The following is a 15,845-nucleotide window of genomic DNA, read 5'->3' as shown; positions in this document are numbered from 1 at the left end:
CACGCACCGCCCCTCCTCGCGAGACCGCGCTGCCCGGAAGCGGGGCTGCCTGCAGCTGCACGTGGGCCGGGCCGGTTCCGACATGGGCCGCGCGCGGCGGCGGCACAACTGGAAGGCGCGGGCGGGATGCGGGGCCGAGCAGCTCCCTCCGGCTGGGGCCGAGCCGGCGGGGCTGCAGCTGGAGCTGGGAGGTGCGCGGGGCGCAGCGCAGCTCGGGGTGGCTGCGGTGTCACCGCGCTGCTGTTGGGCCGTTACGTGGTCTGGAACGGTCGTGTAGGATGGGTGGTAATGGCTCTGTTATAGCAGCTACTGCATCAGTTAGGCTGTTCTTTACTAAGGCAATCCGGTTATTAAACAACCTCTGTGCTTAACGCTTGCACTATCAAGGCCAATGTTTGTGGGTTTTTAATCATTTTTCTCATGCAATTATTATCAAACCATTACTAATGCAGACTTCTCTACTAGAAGTTGCTTGTCTCTGGTAGAGAGCGTGGTGTCACACGTGGCCCTGAGCTGCTCTGCATCCTTTGGCTGCGAGGTTGCATAAAAAGGAGGGAAGGAGCTGTCAGCCCTGTGTCATAAGCCTAGGGGATGAGCTGAGCAGCCACAGTAAGCATGGCAGCATTCAGCACCCCGTGCCATGGGGTTTTCGTTCCTGCTGACAAGTGGGATTGGTTCTGACTGGGAGGAAGGGTTGTGTTTGCCTGGAATGTCCGTATCCAGTACAGCATGTGATTTGGCCACTGAGCAGTGTGCTGACACCGGCCCTCTTGGTTCTGGTGAGTGACACACCGATGCTTGCAGATGGGGCACCGCTGAAGGGGATTGATGGGAGTAATGCCCTGGTCCTGCCAGCAAAGAAAGAGAAGAAGAAGAAAGCACCGAGCGCTGTGCAACAGCAGAAGAAACCTCTCAGCAGGAAACAGAAGAAAAACTTACAGAAAGTTTTAGAACAGAAGGAAAAGAAAAAACAGGTACAGTGCTGCTTGTGAGTAATTCTGGCATTGGTTCCCCCTCTTCAAATGGTAGTTAACTTGGGAGCCAATCTTTAAATGAAATTATTTTCCAGTGACTATCAGTACTGACTTTAGTTGGTTTTCCCACGCAGCGCGCTGAGCTGCTGAGCAAGCTGAGTGAGGTGCAGGCTTCCCAGGCAGAAATGAAGCTTCTGTACACCACTTCCAAGCTTGGCATCGGAGGGCGCATGTATCAGCCCAAAAGGTAAAGCAGTGCTGGGGAAAAACCTTTCTGACTTACTGCTGTGGTTGTGGCAACCTGTGCATCTTTCTTTTCTCACTCTGCCTGGGGAGCCTGTCTTAGTGCTGCATGATGCCCGCTGTGCAGGAGTTCTTTCCCTGGGTTTGAGCTCACACGGTGACTTGGTGGTACAATTCTGTTTGCTGTGGATGATGTGTGAACTCTGCAGTTCTTGAACGCCTTTGGGGCCAGTGACTCCACCACCTCTCTGGGCAGCCTGTCTTTTTCCTGGTGTCAGTATGAGCCTTCCCTGGTGCTACTTAAGGCCATCACCTCTCATCCTGTCGCTGTAGTTCACGTGGTGGTGTGTTGTTTTAGGGTATTGCAGGAGCCAGGCGCTGCTGTACCTGAGATGATCAGGAGCATCAGCGGTGCAAATAAGAGAAGACACAGCTCAGATTCAGAACCAGAGCCTGAGGGTGAATCCAGTTGCTCTGAGGAGGAGAAGAAAGAAGAGAAACAAGAAATTGAAAAGCCTTCAGCCAGTAATGTGAGTTCTGCTGGGAAGCCAGAAGAAGGCACGAAGAAGCCCATGGTGAGCCAGCAGGCTGCTCCTACTGTGTCCAGCAAACCGTCATGCAAGCCTGCAGTTTTTGTTCCAGTGGACAGATCTCCTGAGATTCAGGTGAGGTTGAGCAGTTACCTGTGGGCTTAGGAATGACATCTTGCAGTTTGCTGCAGACACCATCGTTCTATTCCATTTGATGTGAGTAGGATGTTCTCCAGAAGTAGGAAGAGTTCTATGTGTCTTTGAACAGACACGGCAGGGTTATGGAAGGGCTCTGTTGGAAATGCGGTATCGATAAGCTCAAGGGATTCTGTAGTTTCAGAAATTAAAGTGCAGAAAGTCGTGGCTGCTTTCTGAGAAGCTGTTTGGATGAGTCTAGTTCTAGGCATGACAGTGGGACATTCACTGGTTTGAAGCTTTTTGAGCCTCAAACCTTGCAGAATTTCTTTCTGTGGATTTTGTCATCTGAGCTAGGAAACACTTTTCAGTCCTTGGGAGGACTAAACGATGTGTGTAAACCATGTGTTTTATCTTAGGAGGCAAGACTAAAGCTGCCCATTCTGGCTGAAGAGCAAGTCATCATGGAAGCCATTAATGAGAACCCCATTGTCGTCATATGTGGAGAGACGGGCAGTGGTAAAACCACCCAGGTCCCCCAGTTTCTCTATGAAGCTGGTTATACCAGGTAGGAATTGTCTTTTGTGTGCAGCAAATGTAGCTAGAAAAGTTGAAGCTGAGCTCAGTCACTTCTGATTTATCTCCTGTATTCTGAAATGGCTGAACTGGGGAGCTCACTCTTTGCTTTGCAGTGGCAGTGGCCGTGCTGAAGGAGCTTTTAAAGACTTGAAGGAAGTACAGCTGTGACTTGCAAAACCCTTTGCACATAAACAATCTTTTGAAACCTTTAAACAACCCCCCTTTGTGGTTCTATGCCCCTTTAGTTCAAATGGCATCATTGGGATCACGGAGCCCCGGCGTGTGGCTGCAGTGTCCATGTCTCAGCGCGTCGCTAAGGAGATGAATTTGTCACATAGGTGAGAAGGAAACCTGCTGGGACCTTGCTGGGAAGGCTACACTGAGATGCACTGCACATGTGATTGATTGAGACAGAAGTGTGTGTGTTGCTGTTCTGCCTCTGGTGAGAATCTGGCAGGTTACTCACACACTGCTGTGGTGGTATCTGTAAAAGCACATGAGGATGCATGGAGTGGAATTGCTGTATACCCCAGGTTCTGGTGTTTGTTGTGTGTGAGGCTCTGGTGGGTTGTTGGGGTGCATTTTTTCATATGTTGGCATCGAGTCCTAATTTAGTTGGGCTGAAGGCTGCTTCCTGATCTGCACGCTGATTTCCTGCTCCTCTCCATGCCTTGTGACTCTCCTGCTGTTCCCTCACAGAGTGGTTTCGTATCAAATACGATATGAAGGAAATGTCACAGATGAGACACAAATCAAGTTCATGACAGACGGTGTGCTGCTGAAAGAAGTGCAGAAGGTGAGGTACTGCCCTTGCTGCTCGGAGAAGGGAGGGATCTCCTTCCACCAGAGGAGGTGGCAGCCAAGTTGCGTGGGTTTGTTGCCAGCCTTCCAAGCAAAAGCCCTTTCAGCACTGAGAATTCTCTCAGTGTGGGGTTATCTTGCTATGTAAAATGAGAGCAAGGAGTCTTGGGAGCTAGGCTGCTTTGCACGGCCTTGAGAGTTTGGGTCTGTGCTACACTGCCTGTGTAGGTCTGTGCCTGGGTGTGGAAATGAGGGTGGTGTTTGTGCAGCCACGGGTTGTTCTGGCAGGGATATTCTCAGATGAGGCTTCATGCGGTGCAATCGTTTGTTCTTCTCAGGATTTTCTGCTTTTAAAGTACAAAGTGATCATTATTGATGAAGCCCACGAGAGAAGCATGTACACGGATATCCTGATAGGGCTCTTGTCTCGCATCGTGCCTCTTCGGGAGAAGGTGAGAGAAGCTGCATGAGGTGAGAGAAGGCACACGAGGCAGGGGTGCCAGTCGATAGCTTTTCACACGATATCTCATTGCAGTGCCACCAGACACAAGTAATTAAAATTACTGGCCTATCAGAAAGCACTTGTGTCCAATGCTGCCAATAGTTCTTGCTCTGTGTGCTGTATAGCATAAGTGCCACGTGCTTCCAGGCAAAGAGTGACAGCTGTGTGTCCCTGCAGAAAGGGCTGCCCCTGAAGCTGATCATCATGTCAGCCACCCTGCGTGTGGAAGATTTCACTGAGAACACCAGGCTGTTTGCTGTCACACCTCCTGTTCTACAGGTATTGTTCTTCTCGCTGGGATCTATGCCAGGTGGAGCAGCTGAAAATACAGCGAGGGCTTCCTTTGTGAAATAAAAAATGGACTCTAATCGTCCATTTGCTGCCTAAATCTATTGGATGTCAATTTAAGATATGGTTTTGTTTTGGTTATACTGGTCTGTCATTTGGAACTCAGTGGTTTTCTCTCCACTTCTATCAGAGAATCTCCCCTGGCAGAATTGGATTACTTTGAAAGACTGGAAGTTATGGTTAGGAAGCCTCAATCCACGAGAGAATAGTTGAGTTTCCCTCTTGGTTTCATGGTGTTCAGCATAGCCAACATGGATCACTTCCATGGGTCTGGTGGTCTGTAGGTTACCAAAACCAAAAGCTGCACAGACTTCAGGATATGCATATCTGGTTCTGCCACGAGGGCTGCAGTGACTGTGCTGGCATTACAAACAGGGCTTGTTTGCTGTTGGATTTCCTCTCTAGGTGGATGCGAGGCAATTCCCTGTCACTGTTCATTTTAACAAGAAAACCCCCCTGGATGACTACAGTGGGGAATGCTTCCGAAAGGTGTGTAAAATCCATCGGATGTTACCCTCAGGTAAGGGCACTGTGGAGCCTCTCAAATTCTTCACACTTAACCTATCTGTAGAATTTTTGAGCTTTTTTTGGGTAATTTAAGCAGCGGTGCATGGCATTTAGAGTGATTTCATCTCTTGCAGGTGGGATTTTGGTGTTCTTGACAGGCCAGGCAGAAGTTCACTCTCTCTGTAGGAGGCTGAGGAAAGCCTTTCCCTTCCAAAAAAACAGCACTGCAGGTAACGCCACTGATTAAGACTTGGACTTAAATTAATTGAATTAAACTTGGTATTGAATTAAATTCCCCTCTCTGAGAAATGAGCTTCCTTTGCACCTAAAATAAGAATTTTTATTTTAAAATTTCTCAAGACAAGGGTTGGGGGTCGGATCTAAGGATAGTGGAATTTCCCAGGGTGGCTTTAGAAAGCAAAATCCTGCCGTAGCTCAGCTAGTTGTCTTCTCAACCTCAGTGCACACACTTGCTGTGCTGCTGTTGGTCCTCAGTATGGTTCCTTGTCCCCTCTGCCTTCAGCAGGGCTGCGCTTCATTCATACTGTGATGCCTTTGGAATCCTACAGGAGCTGGGAGTGGGGACAGACTGTACACTCCCTTTTCTGAGATGAAAGCGTGCGCAGCTAATGGTGATTTGATGGCTGTTTTTGTAGGAGATGACGACGACAGAAAAGAATCAGTGGAAGAAATGCGAAAATTTAAGAAATCAAGAAGGCGGAAGAAAGCTGCGGTACTGTGATGGCTAGGATTCCTCCCAGACACAGAGCAGGGCCCTCCCTGCAGAAGAGCACTCCTGCATAGTGGTGTTTCTCACCAGGCTGGTTTAGGCTCGCATGAAGCCTTGTGGCCTGCATGTGTCCCCTGCAGAAATACGGTAGCACTGTTTGCACTCCTAAGTACTGCATTACAAGCAGCAGAGTGCTAAAATGTGTCCCTGGATACTGTGGGTAGGAGACAGATTTCAGCTAAGTGCCGACCTTAAAACATTAATGGAAGGAGTTGCAGACTTACTGTCTCCAGGGCTGCCTCTCCTCTGGCTATTTGTTACCCAGAATTGAGTCTGATGTGTCTGTGATGGATGGCAGCATTTGGCTTCTGCCCAGCTCCCACATGCACTGTGCTGGGAGGAGATCTTGATGCTGCAGATGTACTGCCTGCTGGTCTGGGGTCCTGGTAGCTGGAGTGGTGTGAAGAAGTGTTAACCTTTGCTTCTGTCCTCCCTGTGAAGAAACGTGGCTGTTTGAAACTGTGACTTGGGTGTCCCCTGACTCTCACAGTTAAGAAATGCTGAATCTTAGCCTTGAAATACAGACAGCGTTTCCCAATCTCTGTCAATTTCAGGTCAACAAATGCTTGGAATAAATGCTGAACTTTGCTTTCAAAGCTATATGAAATGCTGTCTGTGTTCCCACTTACACTGCATTGTCTTCTTTCCCATCTTCCTCAGACACTTCCCCAAATCAATCTGGACAATTATGCTGTTGTACCAGTGGATGAAGGAGATGAAGATCGAGATGCTGAAACTGATGATGATATTGCAGGATCTGATGTTGACCTCGACTTAGGAGATGGAGACTCAGAAGAAGGTTTGGCACTTGACCTACAGTTAGCTGTGAAACGTGTGACATAAAATAGCTGTCCTTTGCTAGGCTGGTGTGACAGCACATTGGGTCTGCATAATGGAAGAGTAAAGTTTTTCTGGTTGAGATGTATGCCGAATAATTTATTGCTGCTTTTTAATGAATTATGCTCCTGGAGACATCACTGGGGATAAGCCTAGAAGCTAACTTACTTTAAAATTATTGCTTTGTTTCTTCACAGAAGAGAAATCAGATTCATCCCTTCCACTTTATGTGCTCCCTCTCTATTCTTTACTAGCACCGGAGAAACAAGCAAAGGTAAAGGATTCATTGTCACAAAAACAAATGACCCTTAATAGGTGGCATTGCTGTCTTAAGTCTCTTATGTTTTGTGAGCTAAAAGGTCCATCTTGGACCACCGCCAGTGGGCAGACTGGAATGGCTCAGTGGACAAGATAGGCTGGGTTGGAGCAGGCACTGCTTGGCCTGTGCTCTCCCTGATGTCCTGGTCCAGTGGGCTGAGAGCGATGAAAAGCAACAGTCCTGTAGCATGTTAAAATTGCTCACAGCTATGGGGTGCATCAAGGATTTTGTTGGCAATGCATTTCATACGCCCATCTGTTTCTTGTAGGTGTTCAGGCCTCCTCCTCCTGGCACGAGACTCTGCGTTGTAGCCACCAACGTGGCAGAGACATCGCTCACCATCCCAGGCATCAAATACGTGGTTGACTGTGGAAAGGTGAAGAAGCGTTTCTATGACAAAATCACCGGGGTTTCATCTTTCAGAGTCACCTGGATATCTCAAGCATCAGCTAACCAGCGGGCAGGTCGTGCGGGCCGGACTGAACCAGGGCACTGCTACAGGTCAGCGAGCTGCTGGGAAGAGGGTGATGTAAATGTTACCCTCAACTGCCTTTTGATTTTGAATCCCTTGCCAATTTTTCACACACATTTCCTGAGTTAAGATTTCTTGCAAGTTTCCAAGCAGCGTTTCTGGTCCACTAGGTTGTATTCTTCAGCTGTCTTCATGGACTTTGAGAAATTTTCTGCGCCAGAAATAACAAAGCGACCAGTGGAAGACTTGATCCTGCAAATGAAGGCACTAAATATAGAAAAGGTAAGGTGTCAGACTGGCTCTGTGCTATGGAGCTCATTAAAGTAGTTGCCCTTTGGAGCCAGAAACAAACACAAATCCATGTTAGAAATGACGGTCCTGGGATTTGGTTTCCATTCTGCGAGCTGCAGATGCTGTTATGAATTTAGCAGACCTTACCAGGCCTGTTCTGGTCATAAGAGCTTTTGCATCATCTTTTCACTGCTGAAAAGTCCCCTATCAAAATAGGGATGGTGTTTTGGAGCTAGATGTGTGCTTTCAGAAAGTGCTCAGAGTTGGACATTAAGCAGCCTGCTCTAGGCGGTGCCTGCAGTCAGTGGCAGCTGAGGGTCATGCTTGTTTTCACATTTCCTAATGGTTTTGTTCTAAGCATTTCCTCCCATTATATGTCCTTTCCTCTTGCTTCTGGCACACATTCTAAATGTTTTTCTTTGGTCTTTGTAATGGAAGGTGAGGTTTTTGCTCCCTTCCAGGGCTTCTTACTGATCCAGACTCTGCCATGTCAGTGATGTACTGAGAGCATTTTATTTGGTACCTGTAGGTAATTAACTTCCCATTCCCAACACCACCTCCAGCAGAAGCACTTGCAGCAGCTGAGGAGTTACTGATAGCCCTGGGTGCCCTGAAGGAGCCCCCTATGACAGGAAGGTAATGGCTGTGTTCCTCAACATATTTCCTCGTGGGGATAAAGCACCCACAAGGGCAGCAAAACGGGTTTGCATGAATGCAGATGTTACTTCATCGCATGACTTCTCTCCCCACAGGCTGAAGGAGCAGCAGGCAGCAAAGCTGAGCTGCCCTATTAGTCCCCTGGGCAGAGTAATGGCCACTTTTCCTGTTGCCCCCCGCTATGCAAAGATGCTGGCACTAAGCAGGCAGCATGACTGCCTGCCTTACACCATTACCATTGTGTCTGCCATGACTGTTCGGGAGCTTTTTGAAGAGTTTGACAGGTAAGCGAAGGAGCCCAATTCTCAGTTTATATGGAACCATGGCATCATAGGACAGCTTGGTTTGGAAGGGACCTTAAAACCCATCCAATTCCAATGCCCTGCCCTGGGCAGGAACACCTCCCACTAAATCAGGCTGCTTGGGGCCCCATCCAGCCTAGTAGGGATGTTGATGCCTCTCTTGAGCACAACCTGATTCATGCCATTCTGTGTTTCTTTTAGGCCAGCAGCAAGTGAGGAAGAGACAGTGAAGCTGAAGGGGAAGAAAGGAAGGCTTGTACAGATGCAGAAGATCTGGGCTGGGCAAGGGTCATTGCAGAAGCTTGGAGACCTCATGGTGATGTTAGGTATTGCACACAGAGCTTTCCCTATGCTGATAACTTCCATTCTCCTCTCCTCATCACCCTGACCTCAGCTTTATACAAAACCATCCTGCTGTAGGACTGAGTGTAGAAGTGTAATTCCTGAGCTGATCTAGGCAGCGTCGAGGCATCGTGGGCTGACAAATGGCCCTGGCTGAGTGGGAACTGCAGTATGTTCATGCTGACTGTGACAGTACTGTGCCACAGTTGGTTTAATTAGAACTCATTTGTGAACTTGTTTTCTCCGCTTGATTATTCACTTCCAGGAGCAGTGGGGGCCTGTGAGTACTCTGGGTGTACTCCTAAATTCTGTGAAGAGAACGGGCTCCGCTACAAAGCCATGCTGGAAATCAGGCGATTGAGAGGGCAGCTGACAACAGCAGGTAATCGGGTTCTGGGGGGAACTCTCATCTTTTGGGAGCAAACCAATCAGCTGAATCTTTACTCACCTTTTTTTTTTTTCCCCCCTGCAGTGAACTCAGTCTGCACTGATGCTGGCCTCTATGTTGACCCAAAGATGAAGCCCCCAACAGAAGCACAAGCGACTTACTTGCGACAGATTGTATTGGCAGGGCTGGGGGACCACCTTGCTCGGAGGGTTCAGGCTGAAGAACTCCTGGATGATAAGTGGAAGAATGCCTACAAGGTAAACGGCTCAATTTACCTGAGTTCCTCTTTGCTTGTGTCTGTAGGGCAGAGGGGCACTCTGCAAAGCCTGGGCTTCTGTCTGGGTGCAGCCATAGGATTGTGTGTGTTGGCTTTCTCCAGCTTCTTGCCATAGAATTGAAGTTTCCAGTGTTGCAATTTCCAAGTCCTTGTGCAGGAATTGCTGTAGAAGAGTAAAAGGGCCGTTAGTCCATCTTGCAGAGTGCTTGATGTCCCCAGAGAAAACAGAGCAGAAAAGCAAAGTGTTATTAAAAACCTCCATGCTTAAGAAGATGTTATAAATGTGCATCTGAGAGAGAGTGAAATTTGATGCAATCAAGAAATGAGGTTGCCAGTAACTGTTCCTACTCTGCCTCAATCCTCTGTGCTTTCTTAAAGACCGCTCTTCTGGACGACCCGGTGTTCATCCATCCAAGTTCAGTCCTTTTCAAGCAGCTCCCAGAGTTTGTGGTGTATCAAGAAATTGTTGAGACTACAAAACTGTACATGAAAGGTGAGACTGCTTTGCTCCATTCTGCAGACTTGATTAGGAATGCAGAGCAGAAAACTTCCCTGCTACTGAGTGGCAGCTCTTGGCAGCAAGGCTTCCTTCAAGTGTGTTTTCCCTTTCTCAGGTGTGTCTGCAGTTGAACCTGAGTGGATTCCTGTTTTGTTGCCACCGTACTGCCACTTTGGGAAACCTCTGGAAAATCCTCCTCCATCGTACTGCCCTGAAACAGGCAGAATTCGATGTCACAGGCCAAGTGTCTTTTGTAAGCTTCTTACAACATCTCTCTCAGTCATTTTGCCTGAGGGCTGCTCTGTAGTTCGTTATTGTAATGTCTCTTAATGATGCTGTGCACAATATCAAAGGGTAGAGCTTAGTTTGAACTGTTCAAAGGGCTTGACAGAGATTTGAGCAGATTCACAGGATTTAAGTGTTTAAATGTTAATGTCTTCCCATTAGCTTGGCAGTTTTATGTCCATCACTAACCTTTGTTAAAGAGAGAGGCTGGCAGGGCTGGTGGTACATGTGGAAATTTATATTCATCAAGTGTTGAGGAGACTCTGATCTCTTTCCAGATCGAGTTAGCTGGCAGCTCCCTGCTGTCGAAGTTGACTATCCAGAAGGTATCGATCGCTATAAATACTTTGCCAGGTTCCTGCTTGAAGGAAAGGTATGTGTGCTCTGGTTGCATCACTTCTTGGACGTTAGCAGTGTTTTAGCCCAGTTTCTGGAGATGAGGCTTGCCAATGGCTGCCAATGTGTTAAACTTGGTGAGGTGGGATGGAGCTCAAAAATACAGAATGGTATGAGAATTAGCTGGTGGGTGAAAGAGACCCAAATTTAAGTCCTGTTTTCTCAAGGGAAGAAGGCTTGTCTCTCCATTCTGAGAGATGAGTCATCAGGTGGGACAGTCAGGTCAAGGTTGGTATGGAGATCTACAAGGAAGAGTAGGGAATACAGGATATGGGACTGAAACCTACAGCAATTCAAGTTCATTGATGATTGCTTCCACAGCACAATTTACCTTGTTTGTTATGTGCTTACTGCAACGTTTCTCACAGGTCATTGAGAAATTGGGTTCTTACAGGCAGTGTCTGCTCTCCAGTCCTGTCATAATGCTGAAAACGTGGTCCAAGTAAGTTGTGAAGAGTTTTTCTCCACTGAATGCTTTTAACTTTCTTAAAAAAATAGTAACAAAAAAATTAAACTCTGGGAAGGGTGTATGAGGCAGTGAGCTAAGGTTTCCTTGCAGAGAGGTGAAAATTGCAGTTTCGGGTGTTGTTTGTTTTGTTTACTGCAAGACCGTTTTTCTTGGTATTTTAAGAGCTGGGTGGAAGCAACAGAATGCACTGATCACACTGACCTCTGCAGGTGGCTCCATACAAGTGCATGAGAACTTTCTTGAGCTAAGGAAATGTCTCTCTATCTCCAGAGGTCGTGTGTTTTACATGAGTATTTAGCTCTCACTAATAATGAGCACGAGTTCGGAAAGGTGAGCTGTAATACTGCTAAACTGAGCTGATGGTCATTTCTTTATGGCACCGTTTTGTCTTGGATTCACATAGGCTTCAGCCCAGGACAGAATCCCTCCTGCAGGCTCTGGTTGCTGAAAATTGTGATAATCGTGATGCTTTGCTGGCTGCATGGAAGAAAAACCCCAAGTGTAAGTGTCCTACTACTTAAATATTAGTCCTATCAGTGAGGGCTTTGTTGTTGGCTTTTTGAGATACATGTAAGGTGGGCTGTTTCACTTGATGTGCTCCAAATTTTATTTTTATTTTTATAAAAATAAAATTTTTATTTTCTGAATAGAATCCATAATGTTGTGAGTTCTGATTCTTGTGAAAGAGCCAAATGGATGCTGATCAGTATGAAGCCATCTCTCTGCTGCTCTCTTTCTATTCCAGATCTGCTCGCAGCCTATTGCCAGTGGATCCCTGAGGTTATGCACGAGGACATAGCCAAGCAGTGGCCGCCAGTAGCACTGTGACACCCAGCTCTGTTCTTGGGGCACTCCTTTTCTCCGAAGTGTTTCTGGAGCATCGGCTTCCGTGAAGATCTGCTGATCAGAGGGACTGCCTAGCTGCTAGCAGTACCTTTCTGTGACTCTTAGCTGGCTCTTAGCTCTGGTTTTCAGCCTGCTGTGCTCTCAGAAGCCCCACCAGCTGTTTGGCGGGTGCTTTATAATGTTAATATTTGGATAATTTTATCCACTGTATTTTAGCAGTTCTGTTTTGCTGAAGTTTCTCTTTAGACTATATTAGTCATAGGGACTACAATAAACATATGTAATTCTTGGTTTGGATGGGAGAAATGTTTTCTACAGAGTGTTGCAAGAAGCAGTGTTAGACTTTATTCATAGGCCCTTCCTCACACAGACCTGCAGCTCAAGGACTGAGCCTTCCCCCCCTGCTGGGCTGGCTGTGGCCTCATAGAGCTGCCCATTCGCTGCCTTTCACCCTGTAGAACTGTGTGGGGAAGGACTGAAGTAAGAAAACCTGTGGGTTATGTGAGTTACAGCACACTAAGAACTAGAGTTTTTTTGTTTGTTTCATAAGCTTCGGTGTTGTAGAGCCGTGGTGCTCAGCACTAACTCCAGCAGCAGGGGTTGCAACTGCACTTTGCAGCCTGTTTGGGAGGGGTGAAAAAAACTTAAGTGTGGTGCTGATTTACAAATGGCAAAGGTGAGATACGGGTATTTAGGGAATCTTGCAGGGGAAAGCAAGGTAGCTGGCTTTGCAGAGTGCTGTGTTCTGCCTGTGAACCGAGGAACGGGGTAGAAGGTATAAAAGCGGAGAAGAAAAATGAAAGTAAGACGGGAGAAAAAAAAAACTGTGGAGATGCCGGGGATTGAACCCGGGGCCTCATACATGCAAAGCATGCGCTCTACCACTGAGCTACATCCCCTTGCCGTGCACAGAGCTCCCGCACAACTCACACATCCAACACGCGGCCGTCGCGCGCCACCAGCCGGGCCATGGCCGTGTAGCAGGAGCGGAGCGCAGACGTTCCCTATGCCTGTCCTCGTTAGTATAGTGGTGAGTATCCCCGCCTGTCACGCGGGAGACCGGGGTTCGATTCCCCGACGGGGAGAGATTGTATAGTTTTGATCGTTGGCACAATTTTTTTCTCCTGGAGGCCCCGGCACTGTGACTGCACTTAAAGCGTGGCGGGGGGCAGTTGCCGCGGGGTGCCGGGAGTCTATCCGTTTCCTGGGCTTTAGAGCAGAGCGATGGGAGGAATGGGTGGAGATTCCAGGCGACAGCCGACCCCTGAGCCGCGCACTGTCCCGAGCGGCCGTCCCCACGTGCTCGCGCTGCGCCAAGCGCAGGGAAAGCGGGGCTGGGCGGGGTCGTATCCGCAGCCCGGGAGGGGTCGTCTCGCCGCCGAAATAGCTCAGTTGGGAGAGCGTTAGACTGAAGATCTAAAGGTCCCTGGTTCGATCCCGGGTTTCGGCAGAGCTTTTTTTCCTTCGTTTTTTTTTCCCTAATTCTCCCCCCAGCTGTCGCTTTGCAGCCGAGCAGCTCGCAGTTTCACCCAGCCCAAAGGGTCGCGGCGCGGGGCGCTCCCGGCGGCAGCAACACGCAGCGCCCACGTGGGCTGAGCTCTGGGCGAGCCGTGGGAGCACACCGCGCACCGTCCTCGTTAGTATAGTGGTGAGTATCCCCGCCTGTCACGCGGGAGACCGGGGTTCGATTCCCCGACGGGGAGGCAAGTGCTCTTTTTAACTTCCTCAAATTTTTCTTTTTCTCCCTCGAATTTTTCCGGCTTCCGAAGAGAAAAAAACAAAACAACAAAACACACAGCCAGCCGTGCGCGCACACAGAGCGCTTCTGTGCTCCAGGAGACACCCAAAGCCCACGCAGCGCTGCTCCGATGAATGAAGTAGGGAGCGCAGCGGCCGGCCCAGCGAGCAACATGAGCAGGGGGATGTAGCTCAGCGGTAGAGCGCATGCTTTGCATGTATGAGGCCCCGGGTTCAATCCCCGGCATCTCCAGTAATGCCTTACGTTTTCGTCCACATTGCGAGTTCTGTCATCGCGTTCACCCACACAAAAAGCTGCCGCGCTAAAAGGCCTCGGCGCGGCTTCGTGCGGCACGGAACGACTCTTCTGCCCCTGGGTTCTCCTCACCAAACACCACGTCTTCGTTTTTGTCGTTGCAAAGCACGGCTCTACGGATGCACGGCAGGAAGGCAGGAGGTGCCGAGCCCAGCAGTGCTGGTACAGCACAGACCTCACACAGCTTTTATCTGCGCGGCTCAGCCAGCAGGTGCTTCATCTCCTCCGTTCCATCAAACAACCGCTTTCTTCGCAGCAACGGTTATTCCTAGTTATATTTGTGACAGATCTCTCCTCAGCTGGCAGAACCACGATCCTGCGTGCTACGCTGATATCCACGGCCCAGGGACACGTTCTCACTTGACACAAACCTGACCGCACGGCTCCGCTCCGGCGGATCCCGGCCGCGCTTTGTGCCGCGCCGCACCGCGCGCCGAGCGCCGACCCCGCCCAGCCGCCACAGCCGCATCACAGCGCCGCCACAGCCGCTGCTCCCTCCGCGCGCCGCCCCGCGCCGCGCTGCCGCCCATTCCGCACAGCGGCGGCAACGGCCGCAGGAAAGTAGTGCGTGGCGGAGTGATCTGAGCGGCGCGGGGCGGGAGCAAACGTGTGGCGTAGTCAGAGACTCGGCAGGCAGGCTGTGGTGCGCCTTGGATTTGGCTTGCGAGCGCCGTGGTGAGCGTTCCGCTGGGATCAGCCGCGGCTCGGCGGGGAAGAGAGACGGCGGGGTGCGTGTGAGGAGCGGCGGGGCGGAGCGCGTGCTGTGCGCTTGGACAGGAGAGCGCTGGGGAAAAGGGATTGCGGCGGGCAAAGACGGCGGGCAGAAACGGCGGCGTGTGGACGGGGTGTGGGCCGGGGCGCTCGTTTTCCGTTCGGGGCCGCAGCGCGGGACGGGGACGGGGAGGGGAGGGGGCGGGGAACCGCCGGGAAAATGGCGGCCGCGCAGGCGCAACAGCGGCCCCTAAGATGGAGGAGGCGGGCGCGCGCCCTGAGCGGGAAGGGGAGGAGGCGCGTGGCCCCGCCCCTCGGGGTGTGGGCGGGTCCTACTGTGACGTCACTGGGCGGCTGGCGGCGGCGGGCGCTGCTGACGCCCTCTTAACATGTGCTGATCTCCCTTCCAGACCGACATGCAGATCTTCGTGAAGACCCTGACTGGCAAGACCATCACCTTGGAGGTGGAACCCAGTGATACGATCGAGAATGTCAAGGCCAAGATCCAGGACAAGGAAGGCATTCCCCCCGATCAGCAGAGGCTGATCTTTGCTGGCAAGCAGCTGGAAGATGGGCGCACTCTGTCAGACTACAACATCCAGAAGGAGTCCACCCTGCACCTGGTGCTGCGCCTGAGGGGAGGCATGCAGATCTTTGTGAAGACCTTGACAGGTAAGACCATCACTCTGGAGGTCGAACCCAGTGACACCATTGAGAACGTGAAGGCCAAGATCCAGGACAAGGAGGGCATTCCCCCCGATCAGCAGAGGCTGATCTTCGCTGGCAAGCAGCTGGAAGATGGGCGCACTCTGTCAGACTACAACATCCAGAAAGAGTCCACTCTCCATCTTGTCCTGCGCCTGAGGGGAGGCATGCAGATCTTCGTGAAGACCCTGACTGGCAAAACCATCACCTTGGAGGTTGAACCCAGTGACACCATTGAGAACGTGAAGGCCAAGATCCAGGACAAGGAGGGCATTCCCCCCGATCAGCAGAGGCTGATCTTTGCTGGCAAGCAGCTGGAAGATGGGCGCACTCTGTCAGACTACAACATCCAGAAGGAGTCCACCCTGCACCTGGTGCTGCGCCTGAGGGGTGGTAACTGAAGTGGAGATTCCTTGCTTCCAAGAAAAAGTTCCTCTGCACGTGTTCATTCCAATAAAATTCTCGCATCCTCAAAGATTGCAGTCTCTTAAATCCTTCAGGCAGCTATTTTAGTTACTTAATTGCAATCTAATAAATTCTGGTTACTTAATTTCTGAATAATAAAGGTGTTATAAAACTACCTTATG

General features: G+C 50.0%; 2 protein-coding genes and 5 non-coding genes across 10 annotated transcripts; 6 read left to right on the top strand and 1 right to left on the bottom strand.

The window, feature by feature from the left end:
- The first annotated feature begins 7 nt into the window (after positions 1–7).
- On the top strand, positions 8–12,638 carry DHX37 (DEAH-box helicase 37). Of its 2 annotated transcripts, none has more exons than XM_031592692.2 (27): positions 8–191; positions 805–974; positions 1,109–1,221; positions 1,576–1,882; positions 2,302–2,450; positions 2,707–2,799; positions 3,161–3,257; positions 3,601–3,714; positions 3,942–4,043; positions 4,518–4,632; positions 4,754–4,849; positions 5,276–5,352; positions 6,070–6,208; positions 6,444–6,520; positions 6,834–7,066; positions 7,208–7,319; positions 7,858–7,964; positions 8,081–8,269; positions 8,489–8,613; positions 8,895–9,011; positions 9,102–9,274; positions 9,673–9,787; positions 9,909–10,046; positions 10,357–10,451; positions 10,843–10,916; positions 11,347–11,444; positions 11,689–12,637. In XM_031592692.2, the coding sequence occupies exons 1-27, from the start codon at positions 83–85 to the stop codon at positions 11,769–11,771; spliced, it is 3,417 nt and encodes a 1,138-aa protein (XP_031448552.2). In that variant the 5' UTR covers positions 8–82; the 3' UTR covers positions 11,772–12,637. The 2 variants fall into 2 exon arrangements, with proteins under 2 accessions (XP_031448552.2, XP_089976902.1); XM_090120776.1 differs by lacking the exon at positions 8–191 and adding an exon at positions 264–285 and having other exon boundaries at positions 11,689–12,638.
- On the bottom strand, positions 12,617–12,688 carry TRNAA-UGC (transfer RNA alanine (anticodon UGC)). Its single transcript has one exon. It is a non-coding gene; the product is annotated as a tRNA-Ala (tRNA).
- Positions 12,689–12,802: 114 nt separating this feature from the next.
- TRNAD-GUC (transfer RNA aspartic acid (anticodon GUC)) lies at positions 12,803–12,874 on the top strand. The gene has a single exon. It is a non-coding gene; the product is annotated as a tRNA-Asp (tRNA).
- Positions 12,875–13,166: 292 nt separating this feature from the next.
- Positions 13,167–13,239, top strand: TRNAF-GAA (transfer RNA phenylalanine (anticodon GAA)). The gene has a single exon. It is a non-coding gene; the product is annotated as a tRNA-Phe (tRNA).
- A 181-nt stretch (positions 13,240–13,420) lies between these two features.
- TRNAD-GUC (transfer RNA aspartic acid (anticodon GUC)) lies at positions 13,421–13,492 on the top strand. Its single transcript has one exon. It is a non-coding gene; the product is annotated as a tRNA-Asp (tRNA).
- Positions 13,493–13,707: 215 nt separating this feature from the next.
- TRNAA-UGC (transfer RNA alanine (anticodon UGC)) lies at positions 13,708–13,779 on the top strand. The gene has a single exon. It is a non-coding gene; the product is annotated as a tRNA-Ala (tRNA).
- Positions 13,780–14,328: 549 nt separating this feature from the next.
- UBC (ubiquitin C) lies at positions 14,329–15,735 on the top strand. Of its 3 annotated transcripts, none has more exons than XM_031592696.2 (2): positions 14,329–14,570; positions 14,964–15,735. In XM_031592696.2, exon 2 carries the CDS (start codon positions 14,970–14,972, stop codon positions 15,657–15,659), a length of 690 nt encoding a protein of 229 aa, XP_031448556.1. In that variant the 5' UTR covers positions 14,329–14,570; positions 14,964–14,969; the 3' UTR covers positions 15,660–15,735. The 3 variants fall into 3 exon arrangements, with proteins under 3 accessions (XP_031448556.1, XP_031448557.1, XP_031448555.1); XM_031592697.2 differs by having other exon boundaries at positions 14,329–14,576; XM_031592695.2 differs by having other exon boundaries at positions 14,334–14,517.
- The last annotated feature ends 110 nt before the right edge of the window (positions 15,736–15,845 follow it).

The sequence above is a fragment of the Phasianus colchicus genome, chromosome 18 (genome assembly GCF_987193195.1).
Source record: "Phasianus colchicus chromosome 18, bPhaCol1.hap1.1, whole genome shotgun sequence".
Classification (NCBI taxonomy): domain Eukaryota; kingdom Metazoa; phylum Chordata; class Aves; order Galliformes; family Phasianidae; genus Phasianus; species Phasianus colchicus.
This window is presented reverse-complemented; position numbering and strand designations above follow the sequence as displayed.